Raw genomic sequence first — 22,965 nt, 5'->3', positions numbered from 1 at the left:
CTGTGGTGCCTGTCGCGGCGGCAACCCCAGAACCCGGTGGTGGACACCGGAAGTAAGGGATGCTGTCAAGCTGAAGAAGGAGTCCTATCGGGCCTTGCTGGCTCGGGGGGACTCCTGAGGCAGCTGATGGTACCGGCGGGCCAAGCGTGCTGCAGCCCGTGTGGTCGCGGAGGCAAAAACTCGGAGCTGGGAGGAGTTCGGGGAGGCCATGGAGAAGGACTATCGGACGGCCTCAAAGAGATTCTGGCAAACCGTCCGGCGCCTCAGGAGGGAAAGCAGTTCTTCACCAACACTGTTTACAGTGCGGGGGGAGAGCTGTTGACCTCGACTGGGGACGTTGTCCGGCGGTGGAAGGAATACTTTGAGGATCTCCTCAATCCCACCGTCACGTCCTCCGAGGAGGAGGCCGAGGCTGGGGACTCAGAGGCGGACTCATCCATCACCCTGGCCGAAGTCACTGAGGTGGTTGGCAAGCTCCTTGGTGGCAAGCTCCGGGGTTGGATGAGATCCGTCCTGAGTACCTGAAGTCTCTGGATGTTGTGGGGCTGTCTTGGCTGACACGCCTCTTCAACATCGCGTGGCGGTCGGGACAGTACCTCTGGACTGGCAAACCGGGTGGTGGTCCCTCTGTATAAGAAGGGGGACCGGAGGGTGTGTTCCAACTATAGGGGGATCACACTTCTCAGCCTTCCCGGTAAGGTCTATGCCAGGGTACTGGAGAGGAGAATCCGGCCGATAGTCGAACCTCGGATTCAGGAGGAGCAGTGTGGTTTCGTCCTGACCGTGGAACACTGGACCAGCTCTACACTCTCCATCGGGTGCTCGAGGTTCATGGGAGTTTGCCCAACCAGTCCACATGTGTTTTGTGGATCTGGAGAAGGCATTCGACCGTGTCCCTCGTGTGGTGTCCTGTGGGGGGTGCTCTGGGAGTATGGAGTCCGGGCCCTGTGCTAAGGGCTGTCCGGTCCCTGTATGACCGGAGCAGGAGCTGTGTTCGCATTGCCGCAGTAAGTCAGACCTGTTCCCGGTGCATGTTGGACTCCGCCAGGGCTGCCCTTGTCACCGGTTCTGTTCATTGTATTTATGGACAGAATTTCTAGGCGCAGTCAGGGGCCGGAGGGGGTCCGGTTTGGGGACCACAGGATTTCATCTCTGCTGTTTGCGGACGATGTTGTCCTGTTGGCTTCATCGAACCAGGACCTACAATGTGCACTGGGGCGGTTTGCAGCCGAGTGTGAAGCGGCTGGGATGAAGATCAGCTCTTCCAAGTCCGAGGCCATGGTTCTCGACCGGAAAAAGGTGGCTTGCCCTCTCCGGGTGGGTGGGGAGTCTTTGCCTCAAGTGGAGGAGTTCAAGTATCTCGGGGTCTTGTTCACGAGTGAGGGAAGGACGGAACGTGAGATTGACAGGCGGATCGGTGCAGCTTCGGCAGTGATGCGGTCGCTGTATCGGACCGTTGTGGTGAAGAGGGAGCTGAGTCGAAAGGCGAAGCTCTCGATTTACCGGTCAGTCTTCGTTCCTACTCTCACCTATGGTCATGAGCTCTGGTAGTGACCGAAAGGACGAGATCGCGGATACAAGCGCTCGAAATGAGTTTCCTCCGCAGGGTGGCTGGGCGCTCCCTTAGAGATAGGGTGAGGAGCTCAGTCACACGGGAGGAGCTCGGAGTAGAGCCGCTGCTCCTCCACGTCGAGAGGAGCCAGTTGAGGTGGCTCGGGCATCTGTTCCGGATGCCTCCTGGGCGCCTCCCTCGGGAGGTTTCCGGGCATGTCCCGCCGGGAGGAGGCCCGGGGAAGACCCAGGACACGCTGGAGGGACTATGTCTCTCGGCTGGCCTGGAACGCCTCGGGGTCCCCCCGAGAGCTGAGGACGTGTTCTGGGTGAAGGAAGTCTGGGAGTCCCTGCTTAGGCTGCTCCCCCCGCGACCCGGCCCCGGATAAGCGGACGAAAATGGATGGATGGATGGATGGAGTAACGTAATCTGAATACTTTGGATTACTTGATATTGTAATGTTTTTTAAAACTACATGAATGTAACAACCACATCCTGCAAATTCATGTTTGTTCAGTCTTTATTTGGCCAGATTAAAAATACTATTGATAGAGAAATGATTTTTATATGAGATCACAATTATGTCCACACTACTCTTAGTGTCACCTGGTTTACCTGGTTTATATTAGTTCTGGTTTAGTCCTGGTTTTAGTCCTGGTTTAGTCCTGGTTTTACCTGGTTTTAGTCCTTTTAGTCCTGGTTTTCTGGTTTTAGTTTTTGGTTTTAGTTCTGGTTTAGTCCTGGTTTTAGTTCTGGTTTAGTCCTGCTTTAGTCCTGGATTTAGTCCTAGTTTAATCCTGCTTTAGTCCTGGTTTAGTCCTGGTTTTAATTCTGGTTTTAGTCCTGCTTTAGCCCAAATGTGAAAACAGGAAAATATTTAAATATTTATTTCAGCAAAGTAACTGTAATCCAATTACCACTCATGGAAACAGTAACTCCCCAACACTCATAACAGATACCTAAAAATGATACTTTACTACTTTTACTTACTTACTTACTACATTCCACCACTGTTGGACTCATACAAATTTTGGTCGAAAAAGACACCACTTCTTAACCCAATATTAAAACAATGGTCACACGTTTTTTTTTTCTTCTTATTAAATATAGATCAAAGTAAAGCCGGATGCCCTGGTAGTCCGCAGTTAACATTTGGTTTTAATGCAGGTTCTTTAAGTCAATTAAAGCCCTGGTTAAGCACCGGTCTAACCTCAAGTTTAGCCATTTAATCTTATTATAGATAAAAGAGAGTATCGAGCGAAGTAATAGCTTGGACAAGGCGATCAACACGACAGCTCTCCACTGCGCATTAACTTCAGAGAGAGGCCAGACAGGTCCCGCCCACCGCTGGCTGCAACTGCGAAGAGCAAAGTGTCAAAGAGCAACTGACCACACCACACTTCATTACAGGACACGGGACCGTAACGTAACTTAAGCGCGATGCGGGTACGTCAACTCGCCATGCACTCCGAAGCGTCACCACGAACTTTTTAACACTTTTATCTCGCGCGTAAAAGTTTGGGAATGCACTTGTCTGAGCCGCGACAGCAAGCGGTTTCTTACCAAAGCGGAGAAAATGCAAACAGAAATCGTGGATCGCGTGTGAGCGGGTCTTCTTCGCTGTTTCCCGGGGGCTTTGGATCGGATCGGAGCGCGGGCAGGAAAGTGGTGCGTCACGGCGGGTCGGTGATGGAGCACCGCGCGAGTTTGTGCGGGCGCCCCGAGAGTTTGGAGGACACATGCGGGCAGGAGGAGGAAGACGAGCCGCAAGTTCACCTCGAGGCCGGGGATTTGTGGAGGCAGTTTCACAAGTGTGGGACAGAAATGGTTATCACAAAATCTGGAAGGTAGATTGGCATTGTGTTTTTAAAATGGCTAATGTCACCGCTCATTATAATATAACGTTGATATAAAAATGTTAACTTTTTTTGTACGATTGTAAATATAAAAATACTCACATTTAATCTGGAAAATTCATCTCTAGTAGTTGTAGTAATGGTACAACTGAGAGGCCTAATGGCTCACGTTGTGGTTCACGTTGTGGCTCACGTTGTGGCTCTTTCAAACACAGCGTCAACAGAAGTGGTGAGTCATGTGCATTATAACCGGTCTAAACAATGTATAACAGACTTGAAAAAGCTACATTATTTTAAATACAAAGTCCAAACCCTTGAAGTCTAAATGTACTTAACGTTCAAATTTGCGTACTATTTTAAGACATGATAACGTACGATAAGAAAACCTTTATTCCTCAATTCCAGTGTTTGAAGGTAAAGTACAAGAGAAGCACAAATGACTAGGTAAATAATAACTAATAAGAACTAAGACAAATAACCTTATCCCTAAAGCTTTACTTAAATCTAACCATTTAACCCAGACATGTCCAAACAATGGCACGTGGGCCAAATGTGGCATTCAGACAAATTTTTCTTGCTTCCAGGTGAATTGGCCCAAATTATCTTACATCAATTAAAAATTAACGTTTTACTACAAGTTTACCTTGATAAAGCTAATATTTAATATTTAGTTTGTGGTTTTAAGGATCTTAGCATGAATAAAGACTGACGGCTCATTCTAACGTGTTAAACATGCACATATTTCAATTATTCACTGTACTGAGCACCAGTCTATGGCCGTCGATCAGCTTCATCTGGGTTTAGATATGTGGCCCTTGATCAAAAAAGTCGGGACACCCCTGATTTTACCTGAATAAATATGTTGAGTATGTGTTAAGATAGACACATATTAACATCTTTAATCAATATTTTTCTTATCTCAAATCAATTTCAAATTTTGTCTCTTTGTTTCAGCAAGCTTAGCCAACTGTGTGAACAATGTCGAGCCATATTATCTGTGGTGGAAAGTAAAAAAGCAAAAGTTGTATAGTGCTGTACTTAATATGTATACATTTTAGGTGTCAGTATCTGTACTTTACTTAAGTACATGTTAAAATACATCCTTTTTACTTTAATACATTTGAGAGCAGGTATCTTTACTTTCTACTTCACTACATTTTTGAACAAGACTGAAAGTAAAAGCATGTATTTTATGATAGTTTGAGACCTGCTGAAAAGGATGAGGGGTTTATTTTTAACACATTTGTAGAGAAAACAAAAATATACCAAGAAAAAAAACAGCTAGGAAAAAAAAAATCAGTTTCATTTGCACAGATCTTGATTAAAACCACTATTTAACTTTATTATACCTGAAAATCTGCACAAATATTTGTACATATTACTCTTGAAGTATATTTTAAAACTTTTACTTAAGTATGTTTTTTTCATGTGATGCTTTTACTTTTTACTTGAGTGTTTTTCTGTAGCTTTAAAGGTGCATTGTGTAACTTTTCGGGCGGAGGGTCTGTCAAATGATTGTCTCCATGGAGATGTTATTACGTTGCCTGGAATGTTCCATGGTATGACATTAAACACATCTATCTATCATTTATTCATTACGGGAGGTTGTATTGCTCAAAAATACAATAATTCTCTCAGTGAATAGGGTTGCTTCTCCACAGATCTGACCTGTAACGTAGCCTGTAGTTGTCTCCCTTCAGATAGACAGGTTTAATCTCTGCTGCGGAACATTCTAGACAAAGCAGTAACATCTCCATGGTAACAAACTTGAGCGTTTCTTCCACCATTGCATATTATACACCAATTCTTCATAGTTGCCATTATTGTATGAACTTGTTTTCCCAGGCGCATGTTCCCACCGCTCAGACTGCGATGCTCGGGTCTGGAGCCTAAGTCCAAATACATGGTTCTGTTGGACATAGTGGCAGCAGACGAGAGCCGCTACAAGTTCCACCAGGGCCGCTGGACTGTGGCGGGGCAGGCTGACCCAGAGCTGCCCAAACGCATGTACATCCACCCGGACAGCCCCTCCACGGGACAGCAGTGGATGAACAAGGTCATCAACTTCCACAAAGTCAAACTCACCAACAACATCTCCGACAAGCACGGATTTGTGAGTACATTTTGTTCCGGGAATTTAATTGTCTTAGCAGGCCCGTCGACAGGAATTTGGGGGTCCGGGGCAAGCAGTCTCACATGGGCCTCCTTTATTATAACTGAAGAGGAAGAGGGTCCGATTCTGCGCCCCTAAAACCCCAAGACAACACATCCCTTTCCCCCCCTCTGTCTACTTCCCTGTGTCTTAGAACTGTATTCATTTTGAATTGAGTAATCAGGCTGTGTAATTGTAATCAAACCTGTCATTTGCTTTTAGAGAGGAAATAACAAATATAATATGATCAGTTAAAAAAAAAAAAATCATAATCAAATCAAGTATCATCATTTAAAAGGCCCATATCACACTATTTTCTGATCTTTGTTGTGATATGGTTCAGGTCCGTTGACAGAAATTTGGCGACCCGGGGCAAGAAGTCTCACATGACCCCCTAATATAACTGAATAGGAAGGGGGTCCATTTCTGGGCCCCTAAACCCTGAAGCCTTGCCCCCCTCTGTCTACTGTCCTGTGTCTTAGAATTGTGATCATTTTGAATTGAGTCATCAGGCTGTGTAATTGTAATCAAACCTGTGATTTGCTTTTAGAGGGGAAATAACAAATATAATATGATTAGTTCAAAAAGAAAAACATTTTTTAAAATTGGTTTAAGTATCATTATGTAAAAGGCGCATATTACACTTGTTAGGAAACAGTTCAGGCCCGTCAACTGAAATTTGGGGACCTGGGCCAAGAAGCCTCACATGACCCCCTCTAATATAAATGAATAGGACGGGGGTCCAATTCTGGGCCCCTGAATCCTGGAGCCCGGGACAACAGACCCATTTGCCCCCATCTGTCTACTGTCCCGTGTCTTAGAACTGTAATCATTTTTAACTGAGTAATCAGGCTGCGTAATTGTAATCAAACCTGTCATTTGCTTTTAGAGGGGAAATAACAGTTATAATATGATCAGTTCAAAAAGAAAAACTTTTTTTTTTTTTTTACACTATTTTCTGATCTTTGTTATGATATGGTTCAGGCCCATCAACTGAAATTGGGGCGCCCGGGGAAAGAACTCTCACATGGACCTCTCTAATATAAATGAAGAGGGTCCAATTCTGGGCCCCTGAACCCTGGAGCCCGGGACAACAGATCCCTTTGCCCCATTCCCTGTCTACTGCCCTGTGTATCATTTTTATCTGAGTAATCAGGCTGGGTAATTGTAATCAAACCTGTCATTGGCTTTTAGAGAAAAAAATTGGGGGCCTGGGGCAAGGTGTCTCACATGTGCCTCCTCTAATATAAATGAAGAAGAAGAGGGTCGAATTCTGGGCCCCTGAACCCTGGAGTCCGGGACAACAGACCCCTTTGCCCCCCTCTGTCTACTGTCCCGTGTCTTAGAATTGTAATCATTTTTAATGAGTCATCAGGCTGTGTAATTGTAAACAAATCTGTCTTCTGCGTTTAGAGGGGAAATAACAAATACAGTGATAAGATCATTTGGTTTAACTGCACTGCACTGCATAACATTTCTAGTGGAGGGTCTGCCACCTGCTTGTCTCCATGACAATATTATTGCTTTGTCTAGAATGTTCCACAGTATACATTAAGACTCCGTTTACACTAAAATGAATCCGTGTGTCACCGTATCAGCATATTGGAAACGATCTGCATACAGACACGTCGTTTCCGTGTCCACAGTCCATGCCTTCCCTGTCCACACAGTACTGCAAAAAAACACCTGAAAGGCTAGTCACGTGATAGGCTGGTGTCAAGTCATCCCAACGTCACGGGAGTGGTAAAAACAATGAATTCTGAAGTTGCAGCAGCTGATTTTGAGCTGAGGGAGATGACAAGTGTAAAAACTGTCTTTTTAACACTTGCCATCCAGTGTAACACTGGATTTTAAGACGAGCATGGCGGCTCAGAGTGAGGACTGACTCGTTTCTGTGTCCACAAGCCTTCCCTATCCACACAGCTTTGAGCATATTTGTTTACATTTTACAGAAACAAAACTTATAACCGCATGGTTAATTTGCATAAACGGTGCACTTAAAACAGCTCGCTATTGTGCGTTCAGCTTCTGTCGGACTAAAGGACACAACTCAGTGGATTATATGTGTTCTTTCTGTGACACGGAGTGTTCTGTTGATGGTGAGTTTGTTCTGTTCTTCTATGGCGCTGGAGATAGTTCATGTTAAAGTTTTCAGAGATTATACGGTCTATGTGTACGATCATATGCATAGACCGTTTATATGAATGGACATATATTCTAGCTTCTTAGAGTTTTGGTGCTGAATTAGCTACGTTGCGGCGCATAGACCTACATCAGCGTATCAGCGTTTTCAGGCGTCCACATGGTGCAGGATCAGATCCGTATTCAGATGAATTCGTAGGAGCTGGAGGCACCAGATCATTCCATCTCTGGAGCCATTTTCAATTGGATTAGTGTGAACGAACATTGCATCCACAACAAAAACGACTTGAATACGTACTAGTGTTGACGGGGCCTAAATCCTGCTATCATGAGGGAGACAAGCAGTTTACAGCACTACGCTACATTACAATTCAGATCTGTGGAGAGTCACCCTATTCACATAAGGATTTATTGTATTTTAGAACAATAGAAACACCCATAATGAATAAATGCTAGATGTACAGTATATGTTTAATGTCATACCATGGAACATTCCCGGCAAAGCAATAACATCTCAAAGGTGTTAAGTAGGTAGCGGACTCGCCACCAGAAAAATTGCATAGTGCACCATTAAATATTTTTGTGTGGGTTGTTAGTGTGGTTTAGTATATTTTAAAGCTGAACAATTCTTTTAAAAATAGCATTTGTTTAAAGCAGCATTGCAATCATGATCAAATTTGATGTTTCTATTTTAAAGAGCTCATATTCTGAAAAATGTATATTATCACATTGTTCCCTCAACAAAAACATACCTGAAGCTCTATTTTAACTTAATTTACACCTTTTTGATGGAATTTGTGCAATAAGCAGTTTGAATTTTCCCAAGATTGTTGCGTCACAGGTATAACTCCTATGCAGTTTTTAAGTCCATACTATTAAGTCATTGCCTGACTGTTGTGCCGTCAAATCACTTTCTTTACAACTGCATTAAACATGAACTACTGGGGTAATGGGTTGTATGCATTTTCTCTTTTAAGTTTATGGTCTGTTAGTTACTGAAGTTAACATCATGTCTTACTATACTGTACAATTAAGTTATTTGTTCTTTAATGGTAAGATGTGATTTCACTTTCCTGTTCCAAAGCCAAACAAATCTCACAAAATACATGCAGCTTATGTTATGTTTTCTTCTCACAGACCATACTGAATTCCATGCACAAGTACCAGCCCAGGTTCCACATCGTGAAGGCCAATGACGTCCTGAAGCTCCCCTACAGCACCTTCAGGACCTACGTGTTCTCTGAGACTCAGTTCATCGCAGTCACCGCCTACCAGAACGATAAGGTACCAAACCAAATTATGCACATTCTATATATATTTACACATTTGTTAGAATCCTAAGAGACTATGATTTTGAGAATGATTAGGGTTGTAAAAAGTATTGCAAGCGCCAGTGGCAAAAAACGATGTGTCCTTAGGTAAGACATTTCTAGCCTGATTCATCAGTCGGTTTCACTTCATGGAAACCGTCTGATCTCGCAGCATTAGGATTTGTATGGGCGATGGTAGACTGATACTTTTTGTATTTAACCAATCACAGCTATTTGGTTGTGACGTATGTAATGCGCCAAATCCCGCAGGAGCCCCGTCTTTACTGTTGCTAAAATTCACCAAACATTCTCTTTGTTCCGGCTTTAAATCCTCGATCTCTGGAATCATTGCCAACACAGAATGTCTGACTTCGTGTATATCCATCTCCACCGCTTTGTTTACTGTTGTGCTGTTCCACATAAGGGACACAGACAGATGCTTGAATTTGTCTTCATGGCTTCACAGCTCTTTGCTGATTGGCTGGTGCGCGGTCTACAACTTCCGGGGTGTTTGCAAACAATCTAGTGTATTCCCCTTCGTGACCGAGTCACTGAAGAGAAATGAAATTGAGCAGAGGTACTAGGTGGCGCCAGGCTGGCTAAGACACTTCACTCACATGGTGTAGAAAGAAAGTGGTGTGTGTGTGTGTGTGTGTGAGTGATGGTGGTGGTCGGAGGGGCCGATGGCGCAGGTTGATAGCCTCGTTTCTGTCAGTCTGCTCCAGTGCAGCTGTGGGTACTGTAGTATCTGACACCACAAAGTGTGGAATGAATGGATAATGAACTCTATAGCACTTTGGGTGTCTTAGAAGGCACCAATTATTAATTAATTAATTAGCATAAAAATCAAGTTTGAAATGTGTTTTGATAGGTTACTAGTGCACACTAATAACTGTACAATATATATGTCTTGTGTCCCCAGATTACACAGCTGAAAATAGACAATAATCCATTTGCAAAGGGATTCCGAGACACGGGCAACGGCAGACGAGAGAAGAGGTGAGACACGTGTTCTGTAGATTTAGCAAGTTAAATGTATTCAGTAATTAATAGCTAAACAATCAGTTACCTTTCATTTTTTCATATGCTGCAAGTTATGAAGTTTTAAAATGGTGAATTGCCTTATCCCAAAGATATCTGTGGGATGAATAAATCATTTCAAAATAGTCAAAATTTTTGACATTTTTAAATACAGCATAGTAGTTTGGTTTAATGCAGTATACTTTTTAACTAAAACTTCTCAAATCCATAAATATATTTTTTGTATGTTGCACGTAAAGCTGCACTATGTAACTTTGCTGGTGGAGAGTCTACTGCCTGCTTGTCTCCATAAAGATGTTATTGCTTTGCCTGTAATGTTCCACAGTACAGGATTAAACTTATTGATCTATATGAAGACAAGCAGGCCAAGTTACTGGTCTGATCTGTGGAAAGGCGATGTGCTCATAGTACAATGTTTTTCAAGCGTTATTGTGAGCAGTAAAAAATTGTTAACGTCTGCTTGTGTAATGCTATACTGTGGAACATTCCAGACGTAACGGTAACAACTCCACGAAGACAGAAAATGTACACAGTTCACCTTTAAGACTTCATGTAGTATTTTTATTTTCTCTCCCCTTGTTGCCATGGCACTCAAAGCAGTTGATGTTGTGAGCTTTTCCATAAATCAGTTTGTGAGAAGTGAGTGGATAGTTTTCCCTTCTTGTGTTTAACAGGAAACTGCCACATGCCTCAGAGCAGTGCAAAGAGCTGAGGCCGAGTGACAGCCAGGATCCAAGGACCCAACTGCACTCCGACCACTCCAAGTCATCAGGTACAAAAGCCTGGCTGCACTTTGTCACCTAGCAACAACATAGCACGTTTTTACTACAACACTGTGTTTTTCGATTTATCAGCTGCTTTTTTCTATGGAGATTAGGGAGGTCCGTCAAAGCATGGTAAAAAATAAAGTTTCAGATAACTTCGATAAAAACCCTGCATTAGGTTTTAGGATCCAAAATTTAGGAAGAAATTTTGAAGAAAAAGGAGATGTTTTAAAGGTTGCTCAAGCTGCATGAAGTTTCCTGGAAATTGCTCCTGCAAACAATTTGGTATTCTTTAATAAGCTGTCACAGTATGAAAATTCAGTTGTCAAGAAAGCACCTTAACAGCTTTCAGCCAACATCTTTGTTAGTTGAGTGAAGAAATGGTTGGCCTAGCATTATTTATTTATGGACTTTATGGACTTCTAAGCAACTTTTATAGACTTTCCAATTATTTTTTTATGCAGTTTCAGTTTGTGTTTGCAGGATAAAATGACAAATCATTCGAATCAGCATTCTTATTTATTTGGTTTGCTATGTTATAGTATAGTACCCAGGCTGGCGCCACCTAGTGCCTCCGCTCAATTTAATTTCTCTCCAGCGACTAGGTCAGAAATTAGAATACACTAGACGGATTGCAATAACCCCAGAAGTTGTAGATCATGCACCAGCCAATCAGCGTAGAGCTGTGAAGCCATGACGTCAAACCCAAGCGCCTGTCAGCCCTTTTGTGGTGCAGCACAACAGTAAACAAAGCGGTCGAGATGGATGTAGACGAAGCCAGACATTCTGTGTTGGCTGTGATTCAGGAGATTGAGGATTTAAAGCTGGAACAAAGAGAATGTTTGGTGAATTTTATCAAGGGGAAAAACGTTATTGCCCTTCTTTCTATGGGATTTGACTCATTACATACGTCACGACCAAATAGCAGCGACTGGTTAAATAAAAAAGTACCCGCCTCCCGTAGAGTGAATGAATCCTAATGCTGCAAGGTCAGATGGGTTCCACAAAGTGAAACCGGCTGATGAATGAGGTTAATAGTATAGGCCATGTCTTGAGAAACCTCTAAATATTAATTAATGTACATAAAATTTGGACCCAAACATATGGAACCAAATGCAGGGTTCTAATCTAGAGAATCTAAAAAAAAAATTTGGACCACCCTAATGGAGATGCCATCTCTCTGCCTGGAATATTCCAAAGTGTGACATTAAACAGCTCTACCTTAACATTTATCCTATTACAGGCAGTTTTATAGCTCAAAAATACCTAGAAAAACATGCATTCCTACTGTGAGCGGGGTTGCCTCTGTTGTTTATGCTATAATTATCTGAATAACTCTTAATACGTTACATTAACATATTAACGCCTCTTCAGTCTGTGGTTCTCTATTCTAGTCTAGTCTCAGATTTTATAAAATTTCCCTAAAAAGTGCAACTTATAGTCCAGTGCGACTTTTATGTTTTTTTCTTCTTCATTGCACATTTTTTGGCTGGTGCGACTTATCTATGTCATCAACACTAAAAAAGGCATCCAAAATGCAAAGTATACTTAGTCAAACCTGTCATATGCACCTTAACACCCACGGGAATAGTAGCGATTCAACTTTTTCAGATTTAACAGGACACTGATATAAAGATTTAGGTTTTAAGTATCTGTCAACACTTGATATCAACCAATGCCGATGCAGAGACTGAAAATAGCATTAAAACATAATTAAGATATAACATAACAGATCCAAATGTGTTCCGTATCCTCCGAGTAACTACAGAACAGCTGTTTGAATACAAGTTATATTATTTTGAGATGTTCTCGGCCAGCAGCCAGTAAATATTCCTATTACAACAAGTTATAATCTAGACATCCAAAAACCCATCCAGCAAATGATTCTGGATCGTCACCAGTCATATCAGTATCAGTGCGTATCTCCAACCTGGCTGTCATTACACAACAGCCAGTCCAAGTGTCCCATATTATATTAAGCCATTAGATCAGTATCATGTTACTTAAGAGTGTCTCAGCGTTTAGTGGTTGTAGGGATGTAATGGTATCAAAATCCCTCGATATGACATTTTCACGATAGGCGATATTAGGGGATGTCCATCAAAGCATGGTCAAAAATAAAGTTTCCGATAACCTCAATTAGAACCCTGCATTGGGTTTTAGCATCTAAAAGATGATTTAGGAAGAAATTTGGAAGAAAAAGGAGATGTTTTAGAGGTTGCTCAAGCTGCATGGTTTCTACATGAAGTTTGTGCATGAAGTTTTGAAGCTCCTGCAAATGATTTGGTTTTCCTTAAGAAGCTGTCACAGTCTGAAAATTCAGTCATGAAGAAAACAGCCTGAACAGCTTTCAGTCGATATCTTTGGTTCTTCAGTGAAGAAATGGTCGGCCTGGCATTCTTCAACTCCTGTGTGATAGAAGAACAGATGAAGCTGATGGTTCACAATATTATGGAAAAGGAAGGTTCAGAGGTTCCACCAAAGCGACGTGATTCTCTTAATCAAGCAGATTATGAAGGGAAGCAGATCAGGGATTTTGTCTCCACCAGCACGATGTGTTTCTTCAAAGCTCTTGATCTGACAAAAACATTTTGAACAGTTCCCCAGCAGACTGGACTGATAATGCAGACTTTCAGAAGGAGCTAAAATTGAGTATTCCAGGAAAGTTGTCAGTGATGTTGCAGAAAGGGGGTGAAGCTTATTCAACATTTTAACTGTAGTCGAACAAAGAATGAAGATCAGAAACAGGATCTACTGCAGGAGTCAAAGACACAGACACATCTTCTGTGACGCCAACAAAGCCACAGTGGAGCTGGACTAAGTAACTTTTATGGACTTTCTAAGTCATTTTTATGCAAGTTTCAGTTTGTGTTTGCATAATAAAACGCCAAATTATTCAAATACGCCTTATTTATTTCAGAAAAGCCTTTGGTGCTGTTATAATATGAACAATTAAGATTTAAAAGTGCATAATAACAGTTATTTGTTCATGTAGTCTGCACTGGCAACATCAAGGATCATGGTCTATGTAGTTCAATCTGTTTTTCTGCTGCATCATGGTGAGGCAATTTGTATATTCATACACAAAGTCATTCAAAGTTATAAGGCACTTTTAAACAATTAGAAAGATTTTTAAATACACCATAACTACGCATAAAGCTAAGAAAAAAAAAAAAAAAAGTCTCTTGGCTCTTTTGTTTTCACTAGTTTTTACTTTATGCTTCACTTAAAATGAACATTATTTCATTCATTTAGTACTGTTGTGTATTTGATTCCTTCTAATTACAGATGGCCATGAAAGTGACAGTGACAACAACACGGAGGAAAACCGCATGCACCAAACGCAACCAGAGTGGAAGGACTTCACCGTACGGCCGTCTTCACATTGTCCGCAGAAACAAAACATCTCAAGTGATTCTGAAAGAGGTGGACTTCAGCGTTGCCTGTTCCTAGCACCAGACCCTCACAGACACACCCAGGACCAGGGGGGCTGTGGGCCTCAGTCGGGGGGCCCGTGGGGGGGGTGTCCGGCTGTAGATATGGCCTGCCCTCTGAGGACACTAGGAGGCTACCCCGTTCCCATCAGCTTACAGCAGCATATGTTTGTACAGGTAAAGAAGGTCACAAACTCACACAGCTAAAGCCTTCATATCCAAATCCAAATCCACTTTATTTATGTAGCTCATTTTACAAACAAAGCAGTTTTCAAAGTGCTGCACAGAAATCGTAAAAATGAAGACAACAAAAGGTATTATTGCTAAAAATGTGGTCATCCCAGTCCTTAAACCAGTAAAAATCTAATAAAAGCAAAAGTATAAAATCATAAAATAGCAATAAATAAGACACAGAGGACCACACAACTCATAATCGTATACTGGTTGCAAATGGGCAAGAGAGAAATTAGGGCTGGTTTTCCAATATTAGAATGTGAATGCAAATTGTTATATTGTTGTTACCTCATCAAAAACAACATAAGTCTGTTTTTTCATTCACACATGTTTGAGTAACAGTTACAAACCAGTGTTAGGAACAAAGGAAAGTAACACGAACAAGATGTGATGTAAAGTAAGTGGCTTTTATAAAGTAAAAGTAAGTAAGTACAATAACACAAAAAATATATAAAATATATAAAATTAGTAAATCAGAATTCTCAGTACAACTAAACAGTATTCTAAATGAACAGGGCTAAATAAAAATAAATAAATAAAAAAAATAATACAAATGCCCAAGGGCTGAGCCAACTGGCAGTTACAAAAGCGATTGGTCAATAACGACCTCTAGTGTCTCAAATACTCAATTCACACTTAGAAAACAGCGACAACAAGAGACACGGCAAACTCAAACTGAAATCCAGCCGCGAGGTGAGACAGGCACACAGCACTTTTATTGGAGGTTGGCGGATCAGGAAGGAGATTGGGAGCCTGATTCATTAGCCGGTTTCACTTTGTACAAACCGTCTGACCTCACAGTGTTAGAATTTGTTCGCTCGACGGGAGGCGGGTACTTTTTCATTTAACCAATCACTGCTATTTGGCCAGGACATATGTAATGCGCCGCTAACAGGACTAACTGGTATATTAAGCTTTTCCCAAATCCCGTAGGAAGAAGGGTAATAAAGTCTTTCCCCTTGATAAAATTCAGCAAATATTCTCTTTGTTCTGGCTTTAAATCTTCGATCTCGGGAATCATTGACAACACAAAATGTATGGCTCTTTACTGATTGGCTGGTGCCCCAGCTTGCACTTCCGGGGTTTTGCGAACCGTCTATTGTATTTTGATTCCTGACCTAGTCGCTGGAGAGAAATGAAATTGAGTGGAGGCACTAGGTGGCCCCAGCCTGACTAGGGGATTGGAGGAGCGGGACGTCAATTTTCTAACAACTGCATGACGAACATGGAAGCCAGCCCAACAGTGACAGGACCACACTCCACCAATCAGGTGTCAGGTACCACACAGCACATGCAAATACAGAAGACACAAGCGATGAAACAAACAGGGAGCACCAGGTGAGGCGGAGCCAGGCCACTAGCTGTAAGAGTAACCGTTTATTATTAGCCTGTCTACATCTCCAAATCTCAAAATGCCTGTATTTCAAAAATACACGCATTCTGACTGTGAGCGGGGTCGCCTTTCCACAGATCTGACCTGTAATGTGGTCTGGTCTCCATGAAGATAGAAATGTTTAATACCATATTGTGAAACGTTCCAGACAAAGCAATAACATCTCCATGGAGAAAAACATTTGATGGACCCGCCACCAGAAAAGTTACACAATGCATCTTTACATAGGAAAAAAAGTTGAGAAGAAAAGTACAAAATGCGGGATGTAGCATGAAGTTCTAAAACAGAGTAGCAAAGTATAAATGGGGCCCGTTTACACGAGAACACTTGTGCGTAAAAACAAAAAAATATTTTATCTGAAGTACCTTTCTTTTAGACGGTTTTTGGGGCTTAAAAATGCAAAAATCTGAAACCACACTCAAGAGTGGAAAAGTTGAATACACTTAGCTGTAGCGTTTCCGTCTAAACTGCCCAAGACGCAAAACTGTGGTTAGATCCGCTCATGTTGTGTATGTGTTATGTCACATACATCACCATGTAGCGTCACCACCGAACCGTCTGGCATGCATACCCAATCAAATTTCACACAATTTTGTCTCACTGTATGCATGTAGATTTCCTCCTGATCCTCATCTAAACAAGAATAAAAAGTGAAGACGCGACGCCACTTTTGCGTCTTCTGTTCAGACCCTCATCTTAAAAACGTAGCCATAGTCTAACCCGTCATATGCATCGTAACGCCCACAAGAACAGTACACTACTTTATCTGTCCTTATCAAAATGTCCACTCTCTCTTTTCTTTGTCTCTTATAGGACCTGCTGAACTTGTCCCACTTTGGCAGCTTTGTGTTTTACCCTTACCCCGGCCTGTGCGCACCTCCCGCTCACTACCTCCTCCCTCCTCCCAGAGCCACGCCGGATTTAAAGTGCGATCCCGGCGTCCACGGCTGGGACTACTGCTCGTCTCTCCGGCCCGCGTCCCCTTCAGGGTCCTCCGTAACGTCCGCCACCTGCGATACAGCTGATGGTGCCTTCAAATACCTGTCAACAGATGTGGTAATGCCCCATGTCTGTAAAACACAAGCGAAGGAGACAGAAGAGAAAGATACAGAGATGGACTGTGGACAGAAGAATGTTCAAGATGGTTAAATACAAGGGAATTGTAATTGATGAATCTGAAAGTGCACATGGCAGGTTTGACTACTACTACTATTTCACTAAACCATAATTATGCTTTACAAAAAAATCTTGAAGGTGCATTGTGTAACTTTTCTCGTGGAAGGTCCATCAGATCTTGTAGCTTTGTCTGGAATGTTTCACAGTAGCATTAAACCTTTCTATCTTCATGGTGACCAAACCAGACCAAGTTACAGGTCAGATCTGTGGACAGGCAACCCCGCTCACAGTCAGAATACCTGTTTTTCTAGGTGTTTTTAAGCTATAAAACCACCTGTACCGTATTTTTTGGACTAAAAGTCGCTCCGGACTCACACAAGCCAAAAAATGTGTAATGAAAAAGAAAACATATATAAGTCGCACTGGACTAAAAGTCACATTTTTTGAGGGAAATGTATTTTATAAAGTCAGAGATCAGGAACCAAGATTTCATCGTGAAAGTCAAGTTCAAGTTCAATAGAACAGAGAACAACAGACTGTTAACGTCACATATGAACAGTTCTTCAGATAATTATAGCATAAATAACAGAACAGAACAAGTTTATCAAACTCTCCATCTCACTTCAAATCACTAAATCCATTCAATTCTTCATCCTCGGTGACACTTCTGAGCAACTTCGTGACCTCCGGAGGTAAACAGAGAACTGCTTCCTCTTCTGCATAGTTGTCGTCAGATTCAGCATCAGTTCCAGTTACAATTATTCCAGCCTTTCTGAATCCCAACAGAATGGTTTCAGTGTCCCTGAAGTTCAGGCTTTGTTGATTCATCCATTGACTTCCAGGAAAGTTACGTGGCGCACCCTCCCGGTTGTCGTGAAGTTGTGTTCTCCATCCCCGCTTTCTGCCAGTCGCTCACAAGTTTCTTGCTCACTCCAAACTTTCTTTCTGCTGCTTGATTACCGTTTTCAGTTGAATATTTCACTACTTGCAGCAAGGCAGCGGCTATTTTTGCAGGAGACCTGCACAGTACGTAGAGCCAAGTGACAGTGGTACAGGAGTAATAGCAGCAGCTGATACTGACACACAAGACTAGAGCCTCTCACGGTGGTGTGAAAATTTTAATATATAAGTCACACCAGAGTATAAGTCGCAGGAAACACCCAAACCATGAAAAAAAAGTGTGACTTATAGTTCCAAAAATACGGTCATTGAATAAATGTAAAGTAGAGCTGTTTAATGTCACACTGTGGAGCATTCCAGGCAGAGCAATGACACATTCACAGAAACAAGCAGGTGATGGATCCTGAACCAAAAAGTTACACAGTACACCGATTTAACTATTTGTTATTTACATTTTTTAAAATTTGGTTTCTACTACACTATACTTCATGGTTGGGCAGAGACAGTAGCTATGACATGCACTGAGGATAATACTGTATTTGTTACCTAGCAACCATAACGTTAACAAGGATCATGTTTAGACTAATAAAAAATAAATATCAACAGCTTTATGTAGTTAGATGCATGCTATATCAGACAGGAAAATGGGTACTTTCTACTTAATTGTCCTTGAATTTTAGAGAAGATGATGACAGGGATTCTGTTTTAGAATTTACGGCTACTTTTTTTCCCGTACTATGTATTTTTGTGCTTTTCTTCTAAACTTTTCTGTCACAGACTAACAAATGTGAAACTATGTTAAATATTTACCACAGGTTCTATTCCAAACTAAGTAATAATTTGAAAAACATGAAAACCTGCCATATGCACTTTAAACTGTACCTGCATGAGATGTGTTAAAACTTCTTCAACTTGACAGCACTTTTGAAGGAAAAATAAATAAAATTAACCCACATTACATCACTGTATGACAAATAAATTAATAAATAAATAGAAAACTGGTTACCGAATACATTTAAAATGCCCAATGTTCTGGTTTTGTAAATACAAAATAAAATGTGAAATTGTACATATAATTGTGTGTTTAAGTAATTTAAGTGTAGAAAGTGGCTTTAGTCTTGCCAATGAAATACTAAAGCAGTTTACAATATTTATGTATATTTACACATTTATTATTAAGTCACATTTATTATTAACAAATTATTTAATATGTAATCTAATCATATTTTTGGATAAAGCCCTTTTACATTTTCTGACAAAATTTTTGCTGCCATTTATTGAATGAATAGATGAATAAAATAAATACATTTCCTTTGACTTGAAAAAATAAATCCTAGCAACATAACAAAAACAAGAGAGAAGGTAAAACGAAAAGTAAAGGAGTGAAGTCACTTGGGCAAATAAAGCAGCACGATGTGTTAAAATAATATTATATACACAATATGATATGCTAAGTATATTTCTATTTGAAAAAAAAAAAAAAACATTCTAGAAAAATACTGCCCTATGTTTGGTCAAAAATGAGTTCATGTCATTTTGTTAGTATTTGAGATCTCCTTTATCATGTGAATAAATATCGTGAAAAATATTGAGCTCAAATTTGACCTTTGACCCTTGTTTGTCAGTTCCTGTTCTCTGCCTTTGAATCATAAGCCAAAAATAAGTTTTCGCGCAGAGGCAAAAGGCAGAATATATCAATATAAATATATTTTATTTTAAAATCTAACTGCTCATTTCCTCCTTTTTGTTGGGGCCTTGACACAGGGTCTTAACACATTGAATAAATATACCTTTGTATTCAATTATACTTAAATGATCTTTAAGGTGGAAGTATTTTGTATATTTATTCACACTGTACACACTAAACTGCAAAGTCACTAGTGTGTCAAACTGTTTAACTGTGTAAATGTCTGATCAGCACTAAACAGGAAATGCGAAGCTCTTCTGTATCACTTTAAACAAACTCTATGATGACGCGACCTCGGTGAGGTTCTTCTAATGAATGGAAGTCTGGAGAAAATCAAGTAAATAATGATCATGTCTATTTCTGCCTTTTGCCTTTGCACAACTACTTATTTTTGGCTCATGGTACAAAAGTAGAGCACAGGAACTGACAAATAAGGGTCAAAGGTAAATTTTGAGCTCAATATTTTTCACATTCTAATATTTCTTCATTATAGCAAGCAGTTGTTAAATTTTGGGAGCCCTACCTATTGTACTTTTGTCTGGATAAAACAGAAACTTTGAAGTCATTTTTCTCAGTTTCACACTCTGGAGAGTTCAACTCTTTTGCCACTAGAGGGCAGTAAAAGCAAAGCGGTATCATTGACGCATACTGATCGCGTCATAAAATCGAGACGCCTACCACCAAAACAAACCCTTTTCGCTTTCAGCCATGATCGGCTCTTTATCCACCCGAACTGCTTTGATTTGAGGCTGAAAATGATTTCTCTCAACTACATCCTTCTGGGGGGGCAGTTCCTTCTGCTCCTGACCGTCATTTTGTTACAATGTTTAGCGGGAATTCACTCCCAAAACTCCAGCAGCCCCACAGCGGAGAGCCAGACCTCCACCTCCACAGCGGGGCACACGGCCACGATGCTCCCGTTCACCGAGCAGCCCTCCGAGGTGATCCAATACGAGATCCCCACGGAGAACACGACCCAGGCGGAGTACGAGTACAAGCCCCCGTCCCCCGTGGTCCTGTGCAGCTATCTGTGAGTGACACCCACACGGCTCCGGGCTGACGCAGCCTCGTAGCTTAGCATTAGCTCTGCAACTGACTTTTCACTGTGAAGAAAAAGAAATCTGAATTGTTCACTGACAGATCTGCCGTGTTATTACTTTTATTATGTGAAGAAAATAGCCTAATTACATTATAAGCCTTAGTTTCACCTTTTGATTGTTGTAAGTTACATAATTAATGACAAACGTGCTGTTATTATGATTTCTTATTGGGATTAGGGCTGGATAATAGAAGAAAAATATAAAAAATTGAAATATTCATATATCTTATAATTTAATGAGATGATGCAGTATCGATATCGCGGACTAAAGAGTATTTTTTGGTATATTTTATTAAATCATTTTGTTATAGCTACAGTTTTGTTGCTTGTTTAGAGGAAGGAAACTTGTTTATGCTGCACTTTTGACATTGTTACTGTTTTGATGAGTTAAATGGGTGTGTTTTATATTGACTTTGCACAAGAAGCGGTTTAACAAGCTGAGTATCACAGCCATGAATTTGACATTATTTTTAATGAACCAATTTGAAATATATCATATCAGGGTATCATTAAGAAGTTGCAGATTCGATACTTACCTTGATATGTAGGCCACAATGCATACATATCTCGATACAGTGCATTTTCGATTCAATACGATATATTTCAAATCGATTCGATATGGTTCAATGAAAACTAATGGCTAAAACATGACTGTGATACTGAAAGTCTTTGTTAAACCACTTCTTGGGCAAAGTTCATATGAAACACAAACATTTAATCATCAAAACAGTGAAAATGTCAGATGTGTTCATCTGTCCCAGCAGATTTATCCAAAACCATTGCTCTGTCCCAGTTTTATACAAGAAATGTCCCAGGTGTCCCTATTTTTAACCAGGTTGATCCCTGCCAACAGTAAAAAGAGGCATACATTGTCACTTGTTTAGGTAAAATACAGAAAAGCTGCTTAAAAATGACCAGAACACAAAGCAAATATTACTATACTGATTCACGTTTCATGAATGGGCAGAACAATTTTCACAATTTTATTATTACCAACCACCACAAAACGGGGGTGTCCCAGTTTTTGATTTTTGAAAGTCTTGTCACCCTAATTTAATTTGATGTCCGTGTAAACATCAAAGTATCCATATCCATTGAGTCATATGTCATTTTATATTTGTGATCATGCATGTAGTATGACAGTGTTCTCATAAGTTGTCATTTCTGCAGGACATGTATGTATGTGCACTGAATCTTGATTTAAAGCATAATTGCACATCTTATTGTAACATGTAGTTTAGTTTAGTTTTTTATTTGAATGGGAGTGCTAGTCCCATATGACCATTATATTGCTGTCCATATGGAAATTATGTGTTTTTTCTAGTAAATGGTCAAACCTCAGTGTTTCCCATTAATAGCATAGACTGTGTTGAGACCCCATAGTCTAACTTTGACTAGTAAGCAAAAAAATGTAAAACAAATTATACTTTATGCTTGTAGTGTTATCATAAATATATAGAAGTAACCATTTTTTATTTCTAATCAGCTGTTTTGTTTAGTACGGGCCATAAGTGATATTTATACACCAACATATTGTATTGTAAAATGATTCAAGGATTGCTTACGCCACCGTAGTCTTAGTATAAGCATGTGGGAAACACTGACCCCCCCCCATCTAACCTAAATGAGAGCACTGTGTTTTGAAATGCTCCCTGTGTGCTCAGAATATAACATACAGTTTTCCTTTTTTCTTACAATAGACCTGAGGAGTTCATCTTCTGTCAGGACCCAGTGGACCACGCAGGGAACTACACTGCTCTAGAGGAACTGGGCCATGGATGCATCGGGGTAACTTTGTACTCTATATCCACTCAGAGAACCCTTTTAAATGACACTTTGAACTATGCAGTCAGCTTTGTTTGGTTGGTTGGTTTTGTATTTATTTTTTCACTTATATATACAGTAAGTCCTAAGTGAAACTGTAAACACACACTTGATGTTCATACGCTGCTTTTCTGAACTGAACCACACTCCATACATCTGCAAAATAGCAAGTCAATAAATACCTGAGTCCTCAATACTTAGAAGGTCTATATTATACAAAATTGTTTGTTGTGAGCCTTAAGCCATATTATAATGTTGTTACTAGGGATGGGCATGATTAGTCGATTAATCGATAATTGATCATTAAGAATTTCATCGATTACATTCATTTTAATCGACAAACCAAATGTAGGTTGCTGTGCGTAGCGTGACCAAACAGGGGTCCGTACATGTGTCTCTCTGCACTCAGAAGGAGACATAAACAGTCGGTCAGCCTGCAACGTACTGAAGTGCAAATGCGA

The 22,965-nt window shown here is 40.8% G+C and overlaps 2 protein-coding genes across 2 annotated transcripts in view; both read left to right on the top strand.

The window, feature by feature from the left end:
* Window positions 1–2,858: 2,858 nt before the first annotated feature.
* Window positions 2,859–19,048, top strand: tbx3b (T-box transcription factor 3b). Its single transcript, XM_055161826.1, has 7 exons — window positions 2,859–3,399; window positions 5,254–5,521; window positions 8,840–8,986; window positions 9,935–10,011; window positions 10,728–10,825; window positions 14,106–14,428; window positions 16,692–19,048. Exons 1-7 carry the CDS (start codon window positions 3,077–3,079, stop codon window positions 17,025–17,027), a joined length of 1,572 nt encoding a protein of 523 aa, XP_055017801.1. The 5' UTR covers window positions 2,859–3,076; the 3' UTR covers window positions 17,028–19,048.
* A 1,180-nt stretch (window positions 19,049–20,228) lies between these two features.
* The window catches only part of tm2d2 (TM2 domain containing 2), a 25,694-nt gene continuing 22,957 nt past the window's right edge, over window positions 20,229–22,965 (top strand). Inside the window, exons 1-2 of the mRNA XM_020931031.2 lie at window positions 20,229–20,611; window positions 22,381–22,468. Coding sequence (XP_020786690.1) covers window positions 20,337–20,611; window positions 22,381–22,468 — 363 coding nt within the window. The 5' untranslated portion in view covers window positions 20,229–20,336. The remainder of the gene's footprint in view (window positions 20,612–22,380; window positions 22,469–22,965) is intronic.

Source organism: Boleophthalmus pectinirostris, unplaced genomic scaffold, assembly GCF_026225935.1.
Source record: "Boleophthalmus pectinirostris isolate CB_2022bp ecotype Guang Dong unplaced genomic scaffold, ASM2622593v1 HiC_scaffold_4, whole genome shotgun sequence".
NCBI classification, from domain to species: Eukaryota; Metazoa; Chordata; class Actinopteri; order Gobiiformes; family Gobiidae; genus Boleophthalmus; species Boleophthalmus pectinirostris.
The sequence above is the reverse complement of the archived record's forward strand: the minus strand, read 5'-3'. Positions and strand labels throughout refer to the sequence as shown.

Bases quoted from the DNA above. Each gene is read 5' to 3' on its own strand.
- tbx3b (XM_055161826.1), top strand. From the start codon at position 3,077: ATGCACTTGTCTGAGCCGCGACAGCAAGCGGTTTCTTACCAAAGCGGA. The intron at 3,400-5,253 runs GTAGATTGGCAT...TTGTTTTCCCAG, and splicing joins GTTATCACAAAATCTGGAAG to GCGCATGTTCCCACCGCTCA. The intron at 8,987-9,934 runs GTACCAAACCAA...TTGTGTCCCCAG, and splicing joins CCGCCTACCAGAACGATAAG to ATTACACAGCTGAAAATAGA.